The 25,649-nt window shown below is 41.7% G+C and overlaps 1 protein-coding gene across 1 annotated transcript in view; it reads left to right on the forward strand.

The window, feature by feature from the left end:
• The first annotated feature begins 1,598 nt into the window (after nucleotides 1-1,598).
• cpped1 (calcineurin-like phosphoesterase domain containing 1) overlaps nucleotides 1,599-25,649 on the forward strand; it is a 47,839-nt gene continuing 23,788 nt past the window's right edge. The window contains exons 1-3 of the mRNA XM_069664466.1: nucleotides 1,599-1,674; nucleotides 7,178-7,396; nucleotides 23,290-23,462. Coding sequence (XP_069520567.1) covers nucleotides 1,611-1,674; nucleotides 7,178-7,396; nucleotides 23,290-23,462 — 456 coding nt within the window. The 5' untranslated portion in view covers nucleotides 1,599-1,610. The remainder of the gene's footprint in view (nucleotides 1,675-7,177; nucleotides 7,397-23,289; nucleotides 23,463-25,649) is intronic.

Here is a 25,649-nt window from a genome sequence, read left to right on the forward strand (position 1 = left end):
TCTTTATTAACATAGCATCATCCAGAAAAGCTCGCGCAGAATAGAAATAATCTCCGTGGTGTTATCTTGACTTTATCTAACTGACTTCTCTCTAGCGCGCGCTCTTTGTTGCGCATCTGTCTCGTCAGAAAGGCATCTGCACGTTCAGGTTTTGCGTTTTCAAGAGTGCATCACTTATCCATCGGTGCGCTCTTACGCACAGGAGTAGGCAGAGACACATGCCGCACAGAGGATGAGAGCGCAGTGAGCGAATAGAAGAGCCGAGGGTGGGAGAGCCTGGTGCGCAAAAGGAGAGGAGGAGGAGGAGGAGGAGGAGGAAAACATGGTGAGGGAGAGAGACTGCGAGGGCTGAGAGAGAGAGGGAGAGGAAAGGGGGGAGCCTTTATTGTGAAATATTACGATAAAAGCCCAGAATACGCACATCACTATTCTGTTATGCCGTCGAGGAAAGGCGTGGGAGCCTTTTTCCCCTATTTTTTTTTCCACTTCATGCATTCAGTCGTAGGTTGCCATTATTTTAGAAATTCTGAGACCACAAGTAGCTTAATGTACTACAATAGGTAGTGGCTGGCAGAGCTTCTGAAAGCAGGGAATGAATTTGGCCCTTCAACAAAGATGTGGCCCTGGGAATGCCCACTACATCCCTGGGGACTTTATAATCCTCAGAACAACAGAAGAAGTGTTACAAACGGAAGGGCTTGTCTCCCTACCCATATCTCAAAAGCAGTTAAACAATGAATTTAAAGAGCAAGCAGAGCACTTCTGGGATTAAGTTTAAAAATGTACGGCCTAGATATTTGGGGTGTCTGGATGCTCTGAAAGCAAGCAAAACTTAGTAAGCATTTCAAGTCTGAAAAATATCAAAGCAAACAGATGAATTATGCCGAATCGGAATTTTGAATAACCTTTCTACATCAGACGAAGCGATTAACTTAACGCTGCCTTTGTTTACATTTTCCAGGGCTAAAATTTAAAGTGAGTGATACATATGTTAAAGAAAGCAGGATGAGACTTTTTGTTAAAAATCACCACTTAGTATAGGACAAACAAAATAAATAAGAAGTTTTGTCCACAGGGGGCGCCAAAATCAACACAAACCAAAAGTTCCTCACAGGAGCTTTAATATTTAGAACAGATCAAGCAAATTCATGTAAAGTTTGAGAACAAAACGGCACAATAATTCAGCTGCTCACTCAAATTAATGCTATTTGCTAATTTGCAGAACCAAAGCTGACCAACTGGCTTCCCTTTGAAAATTATGTAGGCTATATTTTTGTTGAATATTTACTTCTACATATACAGTAGGCTAAATGTTAGTCTATTTACGGCTTACAGTTGTGACTGTAAATTGTCAGTTGTGAATTCCTAAATGTCCCGTTTGTTTACTGTTTGTGAAGCAATGAAGCGCCTGCATGCTGCAGCCACACTGGGGGCCGCTGCAGAGACAGTCCCACACATTCACAGACAGGCAGCCGATAGTGACCAGCAGCGTCAGAGACAGCTGGGGACACCCACCCAACAGCTCCACAACAAACCCGCTTGGAGGCTCGCTGACAGGCTGAGGAGTCACGAAATAGTTTGCTCTGGCATCTCCTTAACCACCGGAGCTTATGGCTGAAAGTGAGGATATCTTTCTCAGGGCTAAACATCGGACATTCAGCGGACTGACTGAAGGTAGCAGCCTGTCGGCAGTTTATCAGCACCCGCCTGTTAGCCTCAGAGGCTAACGTGCGAGCTAACTCAGCGGTCATACACGTCGTTGCTTAGCTGCACGTTCTCAGAGTTAGCCCAGCTTCGTGTAGCTTTGTTATGCTATCCGGGTCGCTGTAGCATAGTTTGCTAGCATGTGAAGTAAATATTTAGAGCAACTTCCGTGTTTTGCTATTTCAGGAGCGGTTATGAATCAGCTTAGTGCTGCAAAACATTATATTACCAAAACAGTCCCTTATTGTTGAATAAATAATGTAGCATACTACTATGAGATAATAGTGTCTGGTGAGTAAACGTTACTGTAAGCAGGCTAATAATTTCACCTTTCAAAATAAAACTCTTCGCTACTATAAAACCTGAGGTAGGAGAAGTGAATGAGGAGGAACACTAAATCACAATTCTGCATTTTAATGAGGATTTATAGCAAAACCTGAAGTATTGTCACTGTGTTAGACATTATTCAAGCTGATATTATTTTATTGTTGAATAAAGCGTGTGGTTTATCCACCTAGACAAGATATTCAAGGGATCAAACCCAATAATAACACTGATGTGCTCAGTCATGTGTTCCTCGGTTTCTACTTGTCATGTCTGTCCAGTTGTAAACATTGGAAGCAGCTTTTATTGAGGGAACTTGGGGAAGAAATTGAAATGTTTAGTATTTTATTATTTGATGCAAAAGCAAGCCCCCTCACGCTTTCATCTCAAATGGTGATTAATTTTGTTTAGAGCTCACAATGTGCCACCTGAGAAATCTGCGCGAGTAATGTTTGAAGTCGGTGTGGACCAGAGGAGGCACACGAGGCTGCTGCCTCTTATCTGCTGTCATGGGAGCTCTGCAATCGTCTGCAAGTCCTTGTTGTTTTATCTTTCATTTGTCAGAGAAATAGTTCACACATGTGGCTCCACAGAGAGACATTCTACTATAAAGTATGTTCATTGTAAGAAAAGGCTTGCAGGTTTACTTGAGTGTGCCTTAACGCTTCATGAAATCTTTACAGATTGTGTCTGTTATGCACACTCACAGTGAGGATCAACAACACCGACATGCATGAGAGTGTCTCTGTTCATGCATGTGTGCACACGCAGTGAACACACTCCTTTGCAAAAGAGTAGGTCTCCACACCTAACTGTAGACCTCAGTAACAGGTCTTTTGGTCTGTCCATTGCTCTGTTGTCATTTCCATATGGAAGCACTTATATGCCAAAAGAGGCTTTCTGTTTTGCCGTTGTGTTTTCTGATTTGTCGTTGTGTTTTCTGATTTGCCGTTGTGATTTGCACTTCAGGGCCACCGTAGGGACGGCTACAGTGCCTGTGAAACATTCCAGGTAGTGATAGAAATCTAATGTTAAGCTATGATTCATTCCTGACTGCTGCTGGCAACAGATGGCATGTAGAAAAAAACGAATTAATATACTAATAATCCATACAACTACTAAAGGTAGAATTGAATATAAATAAAATGACAGTGTCAAATACGTTGAAAAACGTATAGGCCTATTACCTTACACTCTGTACTGACTACGACAAACCAGTCTTTCTCCCATAGTAGACAGCTGGGCTACAACGACAGGAAGTGTGCAAACTGGATTTTTTGAATTTTTTGAATGCTGTAGCCGTCCCTTTAACCGTGGCTGCTTAAAGTCCCTATTATGTGAAACCTATATCAACCATTTTGCGCGAGCCAGCTGTAACTGTCATCGTAATTTTGTAAACTCACTACTGATTACTTACGTTAACATTACATCTGCTAATTACTTCATTTCAAGCTAGCTAAGTTTCAACAAGCTGCCACTAAACGATGGCAGAGACGTGTTTTGTTTTCGCGACAGAGGGGGCGGTTGGAAATGTACAAAGCGGTCTATGCAGATTGGAGACTTTTTAATAGTGGTCGACCGATATGGGTTTTTCAATGGCCGATGCCTATATTTAGAGGGCAGGGCGGCTGATGACTAATATATGAGGCCGATATCATGTTGTTGCTTATTTTTGCATTTGTTAAAATACAACAATTTAATAATAACAACAAATGAGACACAAAATTGCTAAACTTGAATGAACATTTATTTAACACTGTTGTCTCCATTATCTGCAAGTTGATCTGCATTCTGTCTGCAGTGAACTTATTTTAGATAAATAAATATATCTACTTAATAAATGTCCACTGGTAATAAAAAAACTAAACTTTGTAAAAAAATAATTAAATTAATGTATATTGTAGTGCACTTGAGGCAGAACAAAAATTCATAAAAGTTCCATAAAGAATAAATAAACAACATTATTGTAGTTATTTTTATTGAGTTAGGTGTTTAACGGCGGATCCTTCCCCTTTAAGAACGGTGGCCTTATGTGTGACATATGCATGTGACGTCTGGCAGGTTTGTTATGGGAAGTGAGTGTAGACTGTGTAGAGAACTTTCTCTACACTGGCAGCAGAGTCCGTGAAGCACATGCTTCAAGCCAGCAACACAGACGAGGCTGCCTGTGTATGCAGACATATTTTGTTTGATCGGCCTTGTGAGCGCAGACATCGGCCGACCAATTAATCGCTTTATCACTACTTTTAATGAGGGAGAAGGAGGAGATGATTTTTACTTGGTAATTCATGTATTTTGCAGAAAAAAAAATTTCAGACACAATTTATTTTGTCAAGCAGAGCATTTTATATGTCTGAAAACATGACTGGAGCTGGACTTGTTGTGCTAACGTTAGTGGCAGTTGTTTGCTGTCTTCACATGACAATACATTTCTTTTTTTCCTGCTCGAAAGCAGTAGTTGCTAGTAGCAGCCATAATGCATATTTTTGCTCTGTTGACTACGGTTTTAGAGAAGAAGAAACACATTTCAGGGGCTTATAAATTATGGTAATAGATCAGTTCATTGACTAGTGTACTCTCCAATACCCAATACGGCATTTGAGGCGGCTTTGGACGCATTTCCAATGCTGGCATTGGCATCAGGACAACGATCCAGCCAGCTTTCTCTAAAGAAGTAATGAGATAAAGTTAAACCTCTTCCCCCAGCAAGGAACTTTTTACTATAGTGCCATGGCAGCTTCCTCAGCGGCCCCCACTCTGTAGTCATAAATTAAGATCAAAGGCTCGTTTGGACTGAAGCCACTCTAAAGTAATTCGATTGAAGAAGTCATGATGATGATAATCATAAAAGTAAAATGTGTTTCCCCTTATGGTTTCATAAGTGTCAATTACACCGATGGGATCATTGTGAAGCTTTGACTCATCTGGTTCCCAGGAGCGAGACTCTTTGTGGCTCTTTCTTTTCCTATCTGTGCGCAAGTTCCTCCGGAGGAGAGAAATTATCATTAACTCATTTGGGAGCGAGATAACACGGATAGCATGTTAAACACGGAGGACGCTGAACCGCTAGTAGCCCCAGTAGCTCAGTGTGAGTGTGGGGAATCGTTCAGAATGCAGATGCTGACTTACAATACTGCGTCCACATCCACATGGAAACTGAAAGAGAGGAGTGGATAGCTGTTGTTCACACCTGCTCTTAACATACGGCCATTTGCGAGCAACAACGGGGACTCAATTTCCGTTTGAAATTGCAGGAACACTTTCTCCCGCGTCCTTCATGTCAAACATGTCATTACCATCAACCAGGCCGTGTTAAGTATCCGCTTCCGTCCTTTACGGGTTAATGAATATTGGAGAGTGATTAGATTGCAAGGCTCTTGTGTTATGTAATATCAGGATTATGCAAAACACTTGTACTTTGCCCTTCATGCTCAAAAATGTGTTACTTATTTAGCATTGGTAACACATGGAGTGAGCATGTAAAAGTTTGACAAAGGCTGTTTATTACATTTCCAGGATACACACATAAATAAGCTTTCACAGCACACCTTACACTACCTGAATGACTAAGGCTGCAATGACTCGCAATCCCCAAAGCTTTTATGTTTCTGCGCACTCCTCTGTGCGAGCATCCTGCGTGACCGAAAACATATTCTAATGAACATTTTTATTGCAATTAAGGCTGAATGATTTTGAAAAAAATATCTAATTGTGATTGTTTTGACTTATATTGCAATTTCAGTCTGTTTTATCATATTGAAGGGAATGACAATTTTTACATCGTTATTCTCATTTTCACTGAAAAACATTAAAATGATTATCTGTACCAAATGAAGATATGTGTCTGTGTATGATGTTTAGGCCACAATGGTGATTGAGCCTATGGCCCACTGATGAAAGCCTTTGCATTTGCAGTATTACAGACTGGGTGTCTGTGACGACATTTGCAGAAAAAAACACAAGCGGCGCCCACTCTGCTCAACTTTATCTACTTAAAATACTAAACATAGCTTCATGTTATGGTTGTGTACATGTCCTCCACACAACCGTTTTTGCCTCGGCTTATATTTCATTGTCGTCAGATAATGAGATCTTGCCTATGAGTCCCGACCACAAACACGTAGGTTCTGTTGGTAGAGTATCTGCGGCAAACGCTGCAACTCATCGTATTCATGTTGCTGTCATGCAAAAGCCGATCTCCCCTCAGCCTTTTCATTTTCTTTTAGCCGTACTTCCCCCCCTTTCGGGTTGTTCTACACCGGTTATATGCCAATACATTCTTATGAGTTGGCCACTATTCCCCGGTTAGTGGGAAGCTTGCACACGGCTAGATTACCCTTGCCAAATTCAGTGTAACCAAAGAAACGGTGCACAGTGAGGGTCAATCCAAAAAATCGCGATACAGTTGATGAGGGTCATATGTTGCTAAACATTATCTTACAATTTATGTGTTGGAGTGATACAAGTAGAAGAGTGGAGTAAAGTAAATACTGCCGAAATTCAGCAAATCTCCATTGTTGTCTGGCCTTATTTATTTCTTTATTTTCGCCAACAGATTTTTACTTGCATTTGTCGAGCAGAGGGTGTTAATATTTGACTCTGCATGAAAGAATTTGATCCATAGTTTAATTAAGAATATTAATTTAGTGCAGCTTTAACAAATGAAGTCAACATAACATATTTCTTTGGTTCCTTTCATAGACTTTATAACAACTATGTTAAAGGGGGCGTATTATGCTAATTTCCAGCTCGATATTTCACTCTGTGAGACCTGTTGAGTAGCTTAGCATAATTTACAGTTAAAAAAACTCAGGCGCAGGCCCTCATAAAGCCTGTGCCTAAAACAACTCAGTCAGCTCTGCCCCTTTAAGAAATCCCGCCCCTACAAGCCAACTTTCATCACTTGTGGGCTCACAAAGTGCAGCGTGTTGAAAAAACAGTGTGAAACCTGGCGTTCACAGCAGCTGCAGACTGAGCTGAGAAGCTTGGGGATTACTGCAACATACTTTTACCTACAGATTTGAAACTTCACCCACGTTGAGTCTGGACATCCAACAGTGTAACATTATGTATATGTCTTAAAATGTGAAACAGCATAATACCCCCTCTGTCAGTACAACCTCTGAAATCTCGTCTCTCCCTGTACCAGATGCCGAGCGTAAGTGGACCGGACCATTTTGCTTCATCCAGGCCGCAGACCCGCAGCTCGGCCTGATGAAGGCCTGGAGGCAGGGCGACTGCGACGGTGGAGGGGACGAGTGGGCCGAGGAGGCCGAGCTCACCAAGCAGGCCGTGGAGGCCGTGAACCAACTCAGACCCAGGCCGAGGTTCATGGTGCTGTGTGGGGACCTTGTTCATGCCATGCCAGGTAGGGAAAGAGCACGTAAAGGACATATTGTAGACTGCTCTGAAAAACCTTTGAATATTGTATAGATTTTAAGAACTTCAGAGCAGCTTACAGCTTTTTTTAAGAAGGTAGTAGCTCTAAATGCAACAGCACATGCTTTCCGCTGACAACAAGCCGCAATAATAAAGAGAGGTTACCAGCGTACACGCAGACGTGTTAGAAACAAGATATTGGCATCAACCAGGGTCGCTGCCAATTATCCGCCTCCTGTTAGAGAACATAATGTGAACTCACAGATGCCACTCGCATGAGCTTTAACTCTGCTCAGACTCTCCTCGTCAGACCGAAACGACACAGCAGTGGTCCCATGAGCGTCATCTCATGGCATCTGGTACATCATGCAGGCTCATGGAAATGCCGCAGTTATTTTAAAGTGTTTGAAATGGCACCCAAATTAAAGATAACGGCAAACTATTGAGCGACACAAGCTGTGGTTTTAGCACTTTTCACCGGTTCGCCGTGTCTCATTTGTATTCAGTACTCCGCAGCCGCACGTTGACAGATTCTTTCCCCCCAAAAGCAGAGATCTGGTTTTACATCAAACAGATCAAAGAAAGGTTGGGAAGTAAAGAAGGAAATGATTAACAGCCACCACCCAAGCACTGTAACATAATGTCCTTGTTTGATCAGGTCATCTGACATCACATTTTTTTTAAAAAGCTGCTGACGTTTGAAATATTTGACCTGGGGTCTCATTTATAAAAGAGTGCGTAGAATCCATATTAAAAGTGTGGCAGACGGACTTTGCCTTCACCTTAGCCTTCAAAGCCTGCACGTATTGATTGTGAGAGTAGAGTCTGTGAAGCAGCCATCGCAGTGCGTTCTGCGTGCATGTCGGCTCAGTCGGGATCACTGCAGTTATTTCTCACACAGAATCTTTATAACAACTAAAAATCACACGGTGAAGATATTAATAAAAACTATAGACGCTCTGTTCTACACTTCTTCAATGCTTTTTGGTGATATTTTGGATTTCTTAAACAAATGAGGAGGCGTCTCTCTCTTCTGCACTCTGGGGGTAATGTGAAGATGAGTCAGTGCAGACGAAATAATAATCAGACTTTTATTAATATGCTTATACCTGCATCAAATTCAAGCAACAGGTGCTTGCTTACAAAACAGCAACTAACACGGCTCCTATGTGTGCGCACATGTGATTGGTTGAAAAGTAGGGAGACATCTGATTGGCCAGAGATGTATAAATAAATATAAATATAAATTAGGGCTGTCAGTCGATTAAAATATTTAATCACGATTAATTGCATGGTTGTCCGTAGTTAACTCGTCCTTAATCGCAAATTAATCGCAAATTTTTTACCTGTTGTAAATGTACCTTAAAGAGATATTTTTTAAATTTTTTAATCCTCTTATCAAAGTGGAAATGGACAAATGTATGTTTATTATTATTTCAACATTCCAAAACATGACAATGACAAATACTTTCCAGAATATTCTACAGAAAAACCTCAAAGGTACTGCGTGTTCGCTTCCTGATTTCTCAAACTACAGGGTGGACGGAGGGTCATAATAATAGAACGTTAAAATAATTAGTGGCGTTATTAACGCGTTAACTTTGACAGCCCTAAATCGCAAAATATATGGTGAATCCTTCTGTGTGCATTTAGTCTTACTGAAACTGATCTGGCTCCATAGGCTCCTGCCTACATAAATGCCCTCATCCAGGTCTACACTCCCTCCCGCCCACTATGCCCTGCCAATGAAACGCGAAGGTACTCCCATCACAACAGGGCCCTAAGTCACTAACTAGACTTCTCCTCTGTAGTCCCCCGGTGCAGGGTTTCCATTATTTTGTAACTGCCGTTTTTTTACTAGTAAAATCTGTTGAAGTCCGTCATATTAAAATCCCCCAGTCATAATGTCCGGTGAAAATAATATATGTCCAACAAAAACAAAAAAAATCAATGACTGATTATAACTCCGTCCCCTCAGCGCTTCAGGAATATGCTTAACCAGCCATCCGAACCATTTTTGGTCATTTTGGCAAAGGAATTATACCGGCGAGAACGGGTCAGCTGCACCAGCCACGGCCCCTCTCCTCGATGCCACAAGCGCACAAGATGCCAGCGCTGTGATGACAGCGCTCCGCTGCTATGGAGGCTTGCATTTCTCCACGGCCTGCGGAGTCCTCATCAGGGATTTCGGTGAAATATATCCCCAGTGGGCCAAACTGGCCAAGGTGGTCTGCTTGATCCCCGTCTCCAGTGTGCCAGAGAGGGTTCTCACTGCTGTTCTCTCTTATCCATTAATTATAATGGATCAACGGAACTTTTGATACTGAACGCTTTGATGATGATGTCCCACTGTAACCAAAGACATTCAAGCACTGATAATAATTCATATATATTAATTAATATTAGTCGGCTATGTATGACGAACTGCGCTCCCTCAGGGAGAGAGAGAGAGAGTGTGCATGCATATGGACAGCGCAGACGCGGCACAGAAAGTGGCCTTTTGAGCATGAGACATGTTCCGCTGTATAAATTCCAGTTAAGTGAAGTGTATGAACTGAACTGTAGAAGGGAGTCCTTGTTTACAGTGATCGCTGCACGACTCCTGTGCAACAGTTACGCGTAACATGTTGGGACTATTCAGTAATTTCCCTACCCAATTCTACGCCCTTGATATAGCCTGCCTATCAATAGTTTTTAAGCTAAATAAATGCAGATAATATTTGGCTGTATTTTCACCCATTTGCACGTAACATTGAAAGCTTCCAGGACACGTGGACCGGCACGGATTTCTTTTTAACAGAAACCCTGCCCTGGTGGTGGAATGAGTTACCAAACTCCACCCGGTCCGCAGAGTCCCTTTCTCCTTTAAGAAGAAGCTAAAGACCCAGCTCTTCCATGAACACCTCCGCACTTAATGATATTGATGCTATTGATAATGATGATACATATATACATAATAAAATGTACCTCCGTGCGCTGCCTGTCAGCACCAGTGTCCGATCGCACTTGAAGCTGTTTGTTGGCACTTCCTGAATTTGTTCCCTCCTGTCTTGATCGTTGCTTGTGTTGTATTAACTCTCAGATGTACATCCCTTTGGAAAAAAGCGTCTGCTAAATGAAATTGTGACATTGCAACCGGATTAGTCCATAACATTAGATATTTAGTGAAATTGAATGTGCGGGAAGCGACGATACTTAAATAAAATATCGATATATAAAAGGAACGATTGAAATCGATGAGATGAAGAGATTAATTGCAATTGTCTTTTTTTAAACTGCAGAGGGCGCTACCTGCTTTTGCCTTCTTTCTGTGCTTCAGTGCAGGAACACAGATTTTCCTTATTCTTGCTATAAATGTTTTTATTTGATTTGGGATTTGTTTTTAAATTACACTTTTTTATTGTAAATAATATTGTCTAAAAATATCTTTTCTTGATATATTATCACTTTTGACTTTTTATAAAGAAAAAAATATGCTGTGTTTTTCATTATCTATACAACCTCAAAACTAAAAATGGAAAAAAAGTGGGCTGCGTCCTATTTACTGGTGCGACCACTATACCAGTATAAAATGCAGAGAGGTATGTTATTGTGTTATTTACCCAGACGATGGCGCTGTTCTCTAGCTAAGTTGTCGGTTGTTAAGTGGTGATGTCACATCTCCACATTAAGTTGTTTCTGGGTCCAAGCCGCTACAACGTGTCCTATTTACAATGGCAGCAGTGCTGTTTTGTGTTTTCCTCACTGCTTTAAGCTAAACTAACTAGATTGTTGCTAACGCTTCATCAGGGACATGCTACATCGTGATCGCCATTGTAGCCACTTACTTCGCAACAATCAATGTTATCGTAGACTGCCAGCTACCGCTAGCTGCAGCAGGATTGCAAACTCGACATGGTGAAAACAGAAGGCTGTAATTTGTGTGTGTTTTGTAGAATAATATTAAATTGAAATAGTGTTATAATAACTTGTATACACGTTTTTTAAATAAATAGCTACAGAAAACCTTTTTCCCTCTGGGATACCCCCCAAAACGGCCTTTTTTTCCTGGTGTGACTTATATTCTGGATTTTACGGTAACTACATTTATAAAGAAACTGTGATTAAAAATCTATTTAAAGTCAGAGAATTATTATTATTATGATTCACAGTATCGTGATCATATGGAATCATCCCTACCACTAGACCATCTCTGTAGCAAATTCCCTTGCCTCCAAAATGTACGTACACATGGGTCAGAGTTTGCTTACCTGTCCAAACATTTTCCCGTCTAGTCGGTTTTTATAGATCACAACGTTTGCGTGGGAAGTGGCATACTCCACTCTCAGGTTCCATTTTGTGTCTAAGCAATGGTTATAAGTGAACCCCTCTGATGTTTAAAGCAAAGACTTTGTATCAAAGGGAATTGAACGTATAGATCCAGGCAAGAACATTAGGTCTCCTATGCTGCCTAGATCAACTGATCATTAGCTGGTCCACGCTGATCTGTTGCCTTACTCATGTACTTATGTAATGATGTATTTAACCCTCAGCTCCATACATCTGAATGCTATTGCTAATGTTGAAGCGCGGTTTATACCTGCACAAGTGAGTCACTGTTTTAGTTTTAGTTCAGCCTGACATTTCACCCAATAATAGCACCACCACAACACTAGACGGATGTAGGGAGCTGGCTGTAATCAGGCTCTATTGTGCTTTAGATACATTCATCACATATGTAACAGAGTATTTTTTTTATTCCCTTTATGATTTAAGAGAGTAACATCAGATTGTGGACGTACCTATTCATGGTTCAGCATTAGGACCATTACACCAAACAGAGCTGTACAATGAAGTTATACTGTAGACACAGCAAAGGTATACTTATGAAACGATTTTCAAACAATCAAATAAGAAATGAATAAAAACAGTAAAATAGGCAAAAGAATAAAAAGGAAAAGTGAATATTTACATACAAATATACACAGTGAATCATATCTGCAACATCAGTGTAGTATGCAGGCTCTTTCTCTGCTCAGCCCTTTTCCTCTGTGAGTTTTAGTTTTCGCCCAGCAGGAGATCAATTTGTGATTAGGCAGGAGAGCTGCTCTGAAAGGAGCTGTTATACCGATGCAACTTATATTTGTCACAATAGTGAAATGTGACAAGACTGTATTTCTGACTGAAACCATTAAAGGTTTCACGCCTCTTCTGTCATGTAGGAGTCCAAATGGACATGCATTGTAATCTCACTTTGAGACACTGCTGTCATTCTGAGCCTCAGGCCAAATTATATCATTGTGACCCCGGTGCAGCAGTCAGGAGAAATGTGTGATGACCTGTAAAATCAATGCATGTATGTATTTCTGGACATACTAAATGGCATTTGAACAAAATGTATAATATTACCTTAAAGCACTTGAACCCATGAAATGATTTTAGAGAGAAAAACGTACTGATTATCAATATGGCGGGCTATAAAACGGGAAAACGTATAAGGCGATACCGATATGTGGCAGGGCTGCACAATTATGGTCCAGCGAGATATGCTGGAGTGAAATACTACCATTGTCGCTGCAGGCAATGGGCTCAGAGCGGTACAGAATCTGAAATACGACGAGAATATACTGGTGGATCGTCTAAATAAAATTCGGGTCTGCAGTCAAACCTGACGATTTTGAGACATGACTCAGTTATAAATGGGGAATAAGATAAGTGGGGTTTTTTTCAACTAAACACTGCAGACATCAGAGGCGGGCGTCCTAGATTGAGGAAGTGTAGTTTAGCGAGATAATGTTCTCCAAATGCACAAAGCCAAATTGCATTTCTTGAAGTCTCTGTAATAGCATGGTAGGATCTAGGTAGAAAATTGGCGCCTTTAACTAGGTCCTTTACCTGAATTTGGTGCTCCTTTGCAATGGTGCATCAGTGTTAATTTCAGTGTGTTTTTGGGAGTTGGGTGAATAGTGTGTCGTGCTGTACAGTGTTGCTGAATGTCTGACTTGACGCTGGACAAAAACAGGGGGTAGTGATGTCATTCCTCTTGGCCTTCATACACTCATCATGCTGCACTCTGTGCAGTTTTTTCAGGTGGTTGAACAAGGAAGTTGCTTTGCAGCACAGGCGCAGGTTTCATGCACTCTTTGCATATTATTTTTTCTTCCTTAACATCACTTTCCATAAACCCGAAATACCTCAGAACAACTGTTAACGAACCGTTTCGTGGGAAGAGCTCTTCCTCTTCTGTTCCAGACATTTGACTTTTTTTTCTCCCACCCGTTTCTGTTGTTTACTCTTCCACTCTAAACTGTGGCTGCAAGGTAGGTGCTCATGACATAACATGCCAGCTCCCCAAAAAAGTGAAGCCAAAACCTCTTGATCGCCCCCTGGGAGGGAGTGGCCGTTAGTTTCTGCAGTACTTGATTTGATATGCAGCAGAGCCTTCTATGGATGGAGCACGCTTTTTAAACATCAGTATCGCCGTCAAGCACGTTTATTTAATCATGGGAAGCCAAAGTCGTGATCTTGATTAATTCGATTTATTATGCAGCTCTAATCTGCGGTAGGCATTTATTGGCCTTGACATACTTGAAAAATACTTGACATGTTATTTTGGTTATTATTTCACTTGTGCAATTAACAGTTAAGAAGTGAGTTTTGTAACCTCATTTACACTTCATGCTGCAGATTCTCAGATCACTTATTAGCAGAAGCTGAACAAGCTTCCCGACATATCAGTCTTAAAAGAGACTGGAATATGTCTCATACAAACACTGTGTATTGATTAATGTATTCTCTGAGATGGTCCTAATCTAATTAATGCACTCTGTGAAGAACATCAGCTTTGGGATAGTTCAGCTACAGAATATTCCTTACTGAGGTATGTTAGAATATTAGCCGTCTCTGTTTCCCAGCCAGTCTGTAAACAAAATACTCCCCGATGACAGCAGCTGATATTTATCTATGAAATATCACAGACCTTCTGGCTATTTCCAACCAAGTTTAGCTTCTGTGCGGATGAAGTATTCAGTTATTGATTAGACGAGCTCACTTAAAATTCCTGTTCAATTTTCAAAACTATATAAGCTAGCGGCAGATGTGGTTTCGGGTGCAAGAGCGCTGAAGCTAGTTTGTAAACATCAGACCCCCTATGACAGCATGCAATATTTATCTGTAAACCTTATCTGGTTGCCTTCAAGCTGTTTGAACATTTTTCTTTGTTGAAATGGCTCAGCGGTTGACTCCTGGTTGCAGATCATTTACTTTGTAAATAATGATAAACAGGGGTGTGCATTGGTTTCTCTCCATCAGTCTTATGCTGGGAGTTAGACGTGTTAGATGTCTTGGAACCAGGACAGCGGGCCGACTTAATTTGCCACAGTGGCAGCTGGTTTCCCCAATTCACCAGATGCTCCCAACATCTAGCCAGACAAATAGATTTTCAGAATAGAACTGGCTTTGAAAAAAAGTTGGTTACCTCCAGAGATGGCTGGGGCGAGTAAACAAAATCATCATTTTGCTGCTCATTTCTCACCTTGTTTGGAACTGACACTTTGGTTTTGACTCATGCTGTGATTAATTGGGCTCCCTTCTGTCTGTCTGTGTCTCTGTAATGTAGTGACAGATTTATGATGATTAATGCTAACCTGTAAACATAAACCAACCAATCCCGCTTATAATTTAAAGACTTGTTAAAGCTGTAGAGGATGTTTTTGTTTTTCCCTCAGTGGAGGACCGTGTCTGTGTATAATGGGAGGCATTTGATGCAGACGGATGCCTTTATTGAAGAAACTCTAATGAAATGAGTTATCATGTTGTGGTATGACTGTTTTTCAATGCCCAGCTGCCTGACTGGATAACAGGGAACGATGAACAGGCTGGCAGAACCCACTGCAGAGTTACTGCTCAGCAAAAACAGCCACAAGCACCCAACCAATGCTAACTACCTTTGCATGACAATTAGCATGAGCTGCCTGGAGGAAATGAAAAAGAAATCGGCCAACCTGTCTCTCTCTCCATGTCTCCATTTCCTCTCTCAGCCGCCTCGTCTGTTTACATGTTAGGTTGGATCGTGATGAAAGTATCTCTGGCCTTGATCCTCATTTGAAGATTACGTAAGTTATTAAGCAGAAAAGGAGTATTATGTTGTATGTGGTGCAGTATGTCATCTGTGAGACGTCCTTGGCCTCTGTTTTTAGAATTTGACTCAAGGCAACTATTTATATGCAACACAGATTTCTCTTGGCTTAGTCACAGAACCACTCTGGCCCTCCTCTTCTCTTTTTCTGGGTTATAATGACCACCAATTTTAGCTGTACATGAACACTCCTTGAGCTGTCTCCCTCTATCATCTCTGAGTCTTGCTGTAGGCGTCCAAGTATCCCTATCATCTCCATGACTGCACCATTTAGGCCAAAACATGGCCGGCGTCCATTTTCCCACATCCCTCCCCATCTCCCTCTGATCACTCGCATTTATAGGTCACAGTGAGATCTATTTCAGATGCACAGTAGGACAGTAGAAAGTGTTAGCATGGGGTTTAAACCGCGAGGCCTCGGGGACCTTTAAACGCCGTAGCGTCAGCCCTTGTTACTGTCAGCTCCAACTGAGCAGGTTGTGTGTGCCATCCTCATTACTCGCCACGTCCGTCACTCGCCTGGCAACCGAGCCGCAGCATCAGTTGGATGCAGGGAAGCGATATTTTAGCCGAAGCTGCTCCCTCCGTCTCTCGGCTGACATTTCCCCTTAAACTGTTTATTTACAATACAGAATGAATGGGTGGCGGCCAGGGGAAGCTGGCTGTCAACCGGCATTGTCAACACTGCTGGCTGCCGGCGACAGGAAATTGGCAACTGTATTTTCTGTTCCCACGGATTTCACTCTCTATCTCTACTCCTCACGGTCGCTCTTACATTCTCTTTTCCTGCTTGTCTCTTTCTCTCTCTTCTGTCTGTTGCCTTTAGTAAACAGCTGTGGTCTCATGCCTCATACCTTATTTTGACAACCTTCATTTGCAAGTGTGACAGTACACAAACACGCTGATTTATTCCTGCCTCTGATGAATCTATTTGAAGCATCCATTTGAATTAAATCTGTTGAGGAATGAGAAGTTTTGTTTGATCTTGTAATTGTTCTGTTACAACAATAGAAGAACAATGGGGCTGTCGGGTTCATCAGTACTGGGTTTGTGTTTTAGACCTTGATATATTCCTGCAGTAGTTCTGTCTTCATTTCATTGATGTAATTTCCTATCTGTAGAGACGTTGGAATACCATTTTTTTCTTTGAGATATCAATTCTGATACCTATACTTTAGTATTGACCGATATAAGTAATCCTTGGATACCAGTGTGAAAAAAAACCACTACCAAACAATCATCTACCAATAGCGCTTTTCTAGTCTTCCGACCTCTCAAAGCACTTTTACACTACATGCCACATTCACCGATTCACACACTGATGGCAAACTCCTAAGTGCCAATCTCCAAACATTATCTATACACATTCATACCCGATGGCTATGCCTCCGTTAGCAGTTTGGGGTTCAGTATCTTGCCCAAGGACACATTGATATGTGACTGTAGCAGTCAGGGATCGAACCCCCAACTTTCCGATTGAGAGGCGACCGACTCTACCACTGAGCCACAGCCGACAATGAAATCTCGATTTATGGGTCGAAAACATGCGTAATCCCTGCATAAGTTGCATTGACTGATGCACCTGCCAATACAGCATTTTGGGCTCTATTGAAGGTCGATATCGATGCTGGTATCGTTATCAGTATCTGTATCGGAGGCTGATATCGATACTGGTATTGGTTTCAGTATCTGTATTGGAGGCTGATACTGGTATTGGTATCAGTATCTGTGTCAGAGGCTGATATTGATACCGGTATCTGTGTCCGTATCTGTATCAGAGGCTGATATCCATAGTTGATGCACTTGCCAATACAGCATTTTGGGCTCTATTGAAGGTCGATATCGATGCTGGTATCAGTATCAGTATCTGTATCAATGGCTGATATCGATACTGGTATCGGTTTCAGTATCTGTATTGAAGGTCGATATTGATGCTGGTATCGGTATAAGTATCTATATCGGAGGCTGATATCGATACTGGTATCGGTATCAGTATCTGTACTTGAGGCTGATATCAATACTTGCATTGACTGATGCACTTGCCGATACAGCATTTTGGGCTCTATCAAAGGCCGATATCGATACTGTTATCGGTGTCAGTATCTGTAATGGAGGGTGATATTGATACTGGTATCGGTATCGGTATCGGTATCTGTATCGTAGCTGATATCAGAACTCTCCTTACGTAAAAGTTGGTGTAGCAGCTGATTATTCGAACAAAATGGAGAGGAACCCTGATGGACTTCAAGGCCTTTATTACCTTCCCATCCCACCGGTCTACAAGGTACATCTCCCAACCCCAAAACGGAATAATCTTGATCCTGCTTCCTGTGAAATTGCCGGCCAGCGCTTGTGTCATCCAGACCTTTCACTGATACGATGTTCCTTGATCCCAATTCCCCGTCTCCCCTCCAATCTAAGCCAACCCTCAAGAGACACTTTCCCATCTCAAGGACTTCCTTCAATCTCGCCTCTCTTCCCCTCCCTATCGCTGCCTCTCCCTCCCTCACTCTGTCTTTCTCTCACTTATTTTTCAAAGCTGACAAATGAAGAGGATAAAGAGCAGGGGAGGGAGCGGCGGCAGAGGGAGGAGGGAGAGGGGAGAGCAAGATACAGAGCTGATTAGATTAGAGAAACATGCTGGACTTAACACTCTCCTAATGAGCACTACAAAGGATTCACACTGTGTCTCTGGGGCTTCATGAGGGATGTTACGCATGATACAGAAAAGTGTTGAAGTATGTGTGCACTTTTGCATGTGTGTAAAACTCACAAAGGTGAAGTAGAGGTTGCCTTGGGACGTCCCTGTCCTTCTCTGTAACTGTGGAAACTTGTTTAATTGCAGTTGAAGGCGGATAAAACGAGGCTCTCTGTGGGATTCTGAAGCAGAAAGAAGAGAACGAATACGGCCTCGGGAGGATTTGTTTTAAGAACACGTGGAAGCGTTTTTGGATTTTTTTTTTGGACGCAGTTGGTTTGGAGTGTGTGTTTATCTAATGAGATCGTCCAGTAGAGTGTGGGCAGTAATAGGCCTGCCAGGAGTGTAGATGTCTGGAAATGTTTCTCTATTACCATTTTCCCACCACGTTCCCAGGCTACCTAGGATACTTTATTCATCACGTGTGGTCTCGGTTTCGCCCTGTGGTCTTAACTAAATTGGACGTGCCTGGAAAACCTTTAAAGGAAGACATCCAGGTGGAATTCTTAAGGTTCCAGTACACTCCATCAGAAATGATTGACGCATGGTTGAACAATTTCAGACATCCCCTCTCCACACACCCTTCAAACACTGGGTTTGGGGAGGCTGCAACCCAACAGTTTATAAAATCTTCCGACGCAGACAGCCTCGAATTCCCAGGCAGTTTATGCAGGGATTGACAAGGTGTGTGGAGGTGGGAAAGTTGGTGGGGTTCGCATTTGTCCTTTGAGCAATGTTTGCCCACAGGCAGAGACTTTATTTTGGTGGTGGGTGGCTTGGTGCGTGACGGCACAGCGTTTGATTTTTATAGAGATCTTCTCTCAACTCCAACTCATTTCTCACGTCCTAAGTTTCTTAGCTCTGTAAACAATAACCAGCAGACAGAAAAGGAAGCCTTGGCTTGGCTGTCCTTTATTGCTTATCTGAATAACCGCTGGCTGCAGCAAAAACCTTCAAAAAATTGGCTGAGGCTACAGAGTCGTCAGGTGGTAGCTGATGAGTTCTGAGATTCCTTAGGGCATGGAGTCCTTGCATGTCTTACAGGAGAGACTGTCTGAAAAAGTGCATTTGTATCCCCATATTTCAACCAGGGTGGATTTTTGCTCCTAATTTGAGCTTCCGTACACCTATAAACACTTGGGTCGAACGTGGCTAGACTGCAGTATGCAAACAAGTCTCTTCTAGCGTCATTGTTAGGCACCCAAACAACCTCAAAGGACTTTTTTCAACATGGAGCCTGAGCCCAGCCAACCTTTCAACCATCACCCAGAGCTAATGACTATAGATGAAACTCGGAACAATCCAGCTTACTGTAATGTAACTGTTGTGTGTGAAAGGCTGTAGAATACATCTAATATAACTTCACCCCTGCTACCCAGCTTGTCTCAAACTGTAGTCCACTTCCACATCAGCACAACCTGTCAGTGCCGGTACAAACTGGAGTTAGTCACAAATATAGAGGTCCCCCCACACACCGGAGGTTGTTTCAGAGCAAGAAAATGTATGCGACAGCAGGGACCCCACACTCTGAGGCCTGTGTGCAGTCTCTCCACAGTCTTTAGAGGAAATTGAGAGAAGTGCTTACAGTGTCGGACAGGCTCAACGAGAACCTGCCAAAGTCTCCTGTCAGGGTTTGAGAATCACAGTGTGGCAATCTCATTAAACGAACAAGGCCTTTCAGTCAGAGCTCCAGAGAGAGAGCCCGGAGCAGCATTGTGTTTTTATTTCCATATATACCACTATGTGTACACTATATTGCTTATTCAAAAAGAGAAAAGCCTGGGTAGTTAATGTATGCATAATGAGCCTCCATTATATCCTCTGCATATGGTACTGTATTTATTTAAGAAATTAACTTGTCTGCAGCCTTTTATGGCTTCTGTTTGCATATTTGAATATAATTATTTTGGAATGTTACAGTAGCACCCTCACATTGGCATTATTACCAATGGGTTGGAATACACATCTAAACAGCCTGCAAATGTTAAACTGGCTGCTGCCTTAATGGTGTCATGCCCATAACCGCTCCCCATTCATCTAAAGCAAAGTGTCACAAATGCAGATTGATGGGTTTCTGTATGGTTGACGATTGGTTTACACTCGGTAGTGCTCCTGGATGATTCATGAGTATTGCTATGTCGGTGGATGCCTGTACTTGGGGGCAGGCGGCTGGGGGGTGTGAGGAAGCAGAAGGTAACACAGCGTCCCTGCCACTGTGTTTGGCTACCAGCGCTATTTTTTCACTCATTTATCCGGAGAAAGTAAAGTGTGCCGACGTGCTCTTATTGAGCCCCACCCTGCTTCACACTCGCTCGATTACACACGTTCACACTTGGGCGGTGTCGAGCATAAAACATGTTTTTCTCTTTTTAGCTCCAGACCAGCTTCACTGGAGCAGCTGACAAGGTCAGGTAACTTACTAAAGGGCACATTGAGGGTGTTAAAGAGATGGCGGCGCACTTTTCATTTACTTTCACTTTAATATTTCCTAAGCTTGTTGAATATTTGAACTGACCTTACAAGAATAAAACAACAATAATTATCCAATTATCCAGATTATAATTAGCAGATGCAAAAATTACCTCAGTATTTCAAAGACAACCTTTAAGACTCTCACTCTCCACCCCGGCTTCATTAGAGCAGCTGCCTTTGTTTGTACATCATTGTGGCTGCGGTTAAATGTTGTGATTCTGCGTTAATGAGTCCTCATTGTTGTGGCCTCAGCTGTCTTCATTTTTCATCAAGACTCTGCTTCAAACTGTCGCCTCCCCTGAGACCAAACTCTCGTAAAGTTCAGAGACATCACCCACTGGACCACTGCTAAAGCCACTTACCTTTTTAGTTAATAATCATTAAAAACGCATTAAATTGAGGCAGCGGTAAGCTCCGTTGGTAGAGCAGGCGGCGCATGTACAGAGGCAAAGAACCTGCGTACAGATTCTACATTTTTATGTAGAGATTAATGTGTGACTAGAGTACAATTGAAACTACTTGATATTGAGTTATTTCATTTCCCCCCATTAATTTATTAATTGCCATGTTGAAATGTTGAAAATGTATCTCCTAAGCAAACCAGTTTCTGTTTCCCATTTTAGAATAACATTTTCTAAGAATAAAAATATCACATTTAACGGTACTATTACCCTTATTATCAAACTTGGGATAAAATGCACTTTCATGACCATCCAACCGAATGTTTAATCTAATAATAATAAGAAAAAAAGAATGAGACATTTATACCCCTTTTCCACCAAAATTAGCGAGTTGGCGTCGGTTGTTCAGACCCGGGAAGACCCGCTTTTAAATGCAGATTGTCTCTTTTCCCATTGCCAGTGAAGTATACTCCTGTCGGTCTCTTTTCTGCTGCGTCTGAAACAGGGTTAGTAAACAGTGAAGACGTTACGGTGGTTAGGTCTTTATTGTATCTATTACTCATTCATTCTGTTTATCAAACTCGGCGCCGCCAAATTTGGAACGATGTTCGAGCGCTGCTCGGACGGAGACGGGCGGAATTTGTAGCTGAGATGACAAGGAGTCGCATAAGTTACTGACGGAGCAAAGCATGGCGCCGGAAAGGGGGCGGAGATTAGTGTGGAGCCATCAATGCCGGTCGGAGCCGAGGTGATAATTACCCGCGTCTACTGCAGAGTCATTTGACCGGAGTCTGAATGTCGATTGTAACCTTTCCCATTAAGCAAATAAGCCGTGTGTTAGCGGGTTTTTGGACCAGTGGGAAAGTGGCTTTAGTCAGAATTCTGCAATTTTGTTCGTGAATTTTATAATGTTTGTAATCTGTTGGTGCATAAAAATACTTTCTCATTAATGCCAAACTAAATGGGGTCCAGATTTATCTTTAATTAAGACATGTGTGTTATTTCTCATATTATTTGTGCCACAGTAGTTTAATGAAGAGACTTGCTAAAGATGCACTGGTTATTTAATAAGATTAACCCTGAGGTGTCATCGAGCATGTTAGGCTACCCAGTGACCTGTTAATGTGAGGAAGTTGCTCAACTGTATGTAGTGGCAGTTACCTTACAAACCTCAACAGGAATGCAGGAATAAAAGCTTCACACAGGTTGTGTTTTAAATAACAAAAAGGGCCTTCATTTCTCTGTTATTTGAGTGCATGTTTGTGTGTTGCATTGTCAATGTCAAGTCTGACAGGCCGGCTTAATTATAGAAGAGAGACAGGTAAAAAAAAACATCTTACCTTTTATCCTGATACGTTTTGAATCCACGTTCTCTCACTCTGTCATGAACAAGATGTTCCGTCTCAAACGGCTCTTACATAATGAGTCCAATCCAAACATCCAAGGAAACATTTGCTCCAAAAGTGGGCCAGTAAAATAATTACTCAGATGAATAAAAAGGAAAAGAAATGAGTGAGGAGGGAGAGGAAGGAATAATTTAAGAGCAGGGGCTGCTTTGTTTGATATACATTCTAAATTATGAATAGATTTCAGTCTCAGCCTTTTACCTTCGCTGGGACTGAATTAATTCCACTTAAAACATTTCCCTCCTCTCTGCACACTTCTCCTTTCTGTGAACTCCAGCCTGAGATTCATAATACTCCTGATTTTAACACAACAAACGGATGAACGCGCTGTAAAGAGCTTGTAAAACCTAAAGCTTTATGTGTCTCGGACAAAGAACCCGACAAGATGTGGCTTGCAGGGTTTACCGTGTGGACTGAGGAAGCTTTAACCAGAACACTACCCATCATGTCAGTAACCATGGAGATATAGCGTCGAGCTGTACAGAGCATTGATCATTCCCTGAGCTGTCATCATTATCATCCAAATAATCCCCCTTCCCTCAGGCGACGCTCGCCTGTAGTACCCTTCACACTCTCGATCTGACACTTCTAATCAACATGGGTATAAATATCTCTCTCTGACTTATTTTAATCTGTCCAGGTAAGATGTTTTTATCAATATTAATATTCTAGCATGGATTTTTCTGATCGCACTCGGTGTTTTGTTTATATATGTGGATGTCTCTGACCACAAACTCATTTGTCACACAGATATTGAGCTGTCTTTTTTCCTCTCTCTTTCGCCCCCAGACACCCCGTTCAGAGAAGGTCAGGAACGAGACCTGAAGGCGGCCTTGAAGGGGACGGATCCCTCCATCCCGCTGGTGTTTGTCAGTGGGAACCATGACCTGGGTAACGTCCCCACCCCCAGGACAGTGGAGCAGTACTGCAGTGAATGGGGAGATGACTATTTCAGCTTCTGGGTATGCAGAAACAGAAGACACTTAATAGCTACAGTAGCAGCATAGCCAGCAGTTGCAGCTAGAGAATGGACAGCTTAGTATGACTACGGGCACGGATTTGCTATTAGCCCTTCAGTACTACACAGAACAATGTGACCATATCACACTCAGTGTTATGTTTCATTTATGTTTATTATTCAGGCATGTGATTCCAAATTTTGGTTCTGTTTTGCATAGTGCATCCAAAGGAATCATTATTTTTGTTTAAAGGAGCACACCTGCTTTATAGCACCCACAATAAACACTGCTCAAACGTATCTCTTTAACATACCGCATGTGACAGCCATGGAGCAGACGACAAGGACAGGAAACAAGAAAACTCATTTCAACTAAAACGCTGGCTAACAACTAGGGCTGTCAATCCATTAAAATATTTAATCGCGATTAAACGCATGGTTGTCCATAGTTGACTCACGATTAATCGCAAATTAATCGCACATTTTTTACCTGTTGTAAATGTACCATAAAGAGATATTTTTTAAGTTTTTAATCCTCTTATCAACATGGGAATAGACAAATATGCTTCCTTTATGCAAATGTATGTTTATTGTTACTGCAACAAAACAAAACAATGACAAATACTGTCCAGAATATTCTACAGAATAACCTCAAAGATTCTGCATGTTCAAAGAATATGCTGAAAGCATAACATAGCAATCTGGTGCCCAACAAGCACCAGACGGACATTTTGACCTGAATGTAACATTCCTAAGTAATAAGTCATTGAGTCTGCAGTAGGAGATAAAAATAACTAGTTTAATCACTTAAAGGCATTTTTCACAACCTGGGGCTCTCTGCGTCAGCTGTGTGCTTGTCCAGCAAGTGGTATTTAAGACTCAACGTACTCCGATGGTAACTCCGTTCACGTCGACAGGAAACACAAATAACTTTTGTCTTGTCCAGAGAACCATCTAGCAGGGCTTTGAGGCTTTTCTTTATCCATTTCTGCTCAATGAGGTTTGTTTCTGCTTGCTATCCACAACGTTACAGGCTACATCGCTTCCTGATTTCACAAACTACGGGGCGGGCGTCAAAATAAATAGTGGCGTTAAGGGGAATGTGCGTTAACTTTGACAGCCCTACTAACAACAAAACAACACATTTTAGACAACAACAAATGTACATATACAATTAGAGACAAAAAATGAATAATATCTACCCTAAAGACCGATTTGGTATTGTCTAATTATATTAACTTAACCCCAGATCTGCACCATCACCACCTCCTCCTCCTCCTCCTCCTCCTCCTCCTTCTTCTTCTTCTTCTCTTTATTATTTATTTTGTCGATGTTGCGTTGAGTTTCTGTTTAATTTACTACTTTAACCGATGTAAAAAACTCTGTAATGTACTCTAAAGTGACAGCAGTCTATGATGAATCTGAAATCCTTGCAATAAAGTTATTTAAATAAAAGTTGTTGGGAGACACATTTTTAGAAAGTCACAGACAGCCCAAGAAGTCCTATCATTTAGTCTCTAGCATGGGGCAAGCTTCCAAATCATTGAACCCTACATTTCCCATAATGCAACACAATCTGTCTTGCATTAGACTCTCCCTGTTTGTTGGATACCAATATTTTAAACTTCATACCTTTTAGTATGGAAGCTTTTTGTGATACATTTGAATCCAAATCTATATTTATTTATAAAGCTCATTTAAAAACTACAATAGTTGACCAAAGTGCTGCACAATCAAACATAAAAGACATAAAAACAACACTAAGACCAACTTAAAGACCACAGAACAAAAGAATGGCAAAAAGCGTTCAGACCAACAGTAAAGGAAAAAGAATGTAAAAGGTAACTCTCATGCAGAGGCAAAAGCCAAAGAATAAAAGGTTTGATTTAGAAACAGGCAGGGCGGGGGACAGCCGGACATGTGGAGGAAGAGCGTTCCAGAGCTTTGGAGCCTTCACTGAAAAGGCTCTGTCACCCTGGAGCTTCAACCTTTACCGTGGGACAGCCAGAAGCAACTGGTCTGTAGATCTGAGTGTCCTTGATGAAATATGAGGTTTTAAAAGGTCTGAACGATAGGTTGGAGCAAGCCCATGTAATGATTTATAAGTTAATAATAAAGCCAGTGAAGAGAAGCCAGAATAGGGGAGATGTGCGACAGAGAGGCTTGGCTAACGCCAACCTAAAGTGCATTG

This window comes from Semicossyphus pulcher, unplaced genomic scaffold, assembly GCF_022749685.1.
Source record: "Semicossyphus pulcher isolate SPU_LCO1_2020_fin unplaced genomic scaffold, fSemPul1.0.p SCAF_16, whole genome shotgun sequence".
NCBI lineage: Eukaryota > Metazoa > Chordata > Actinopteri > Labriformes > Labridae > Semicossyphus > Semicossyphus pulcher.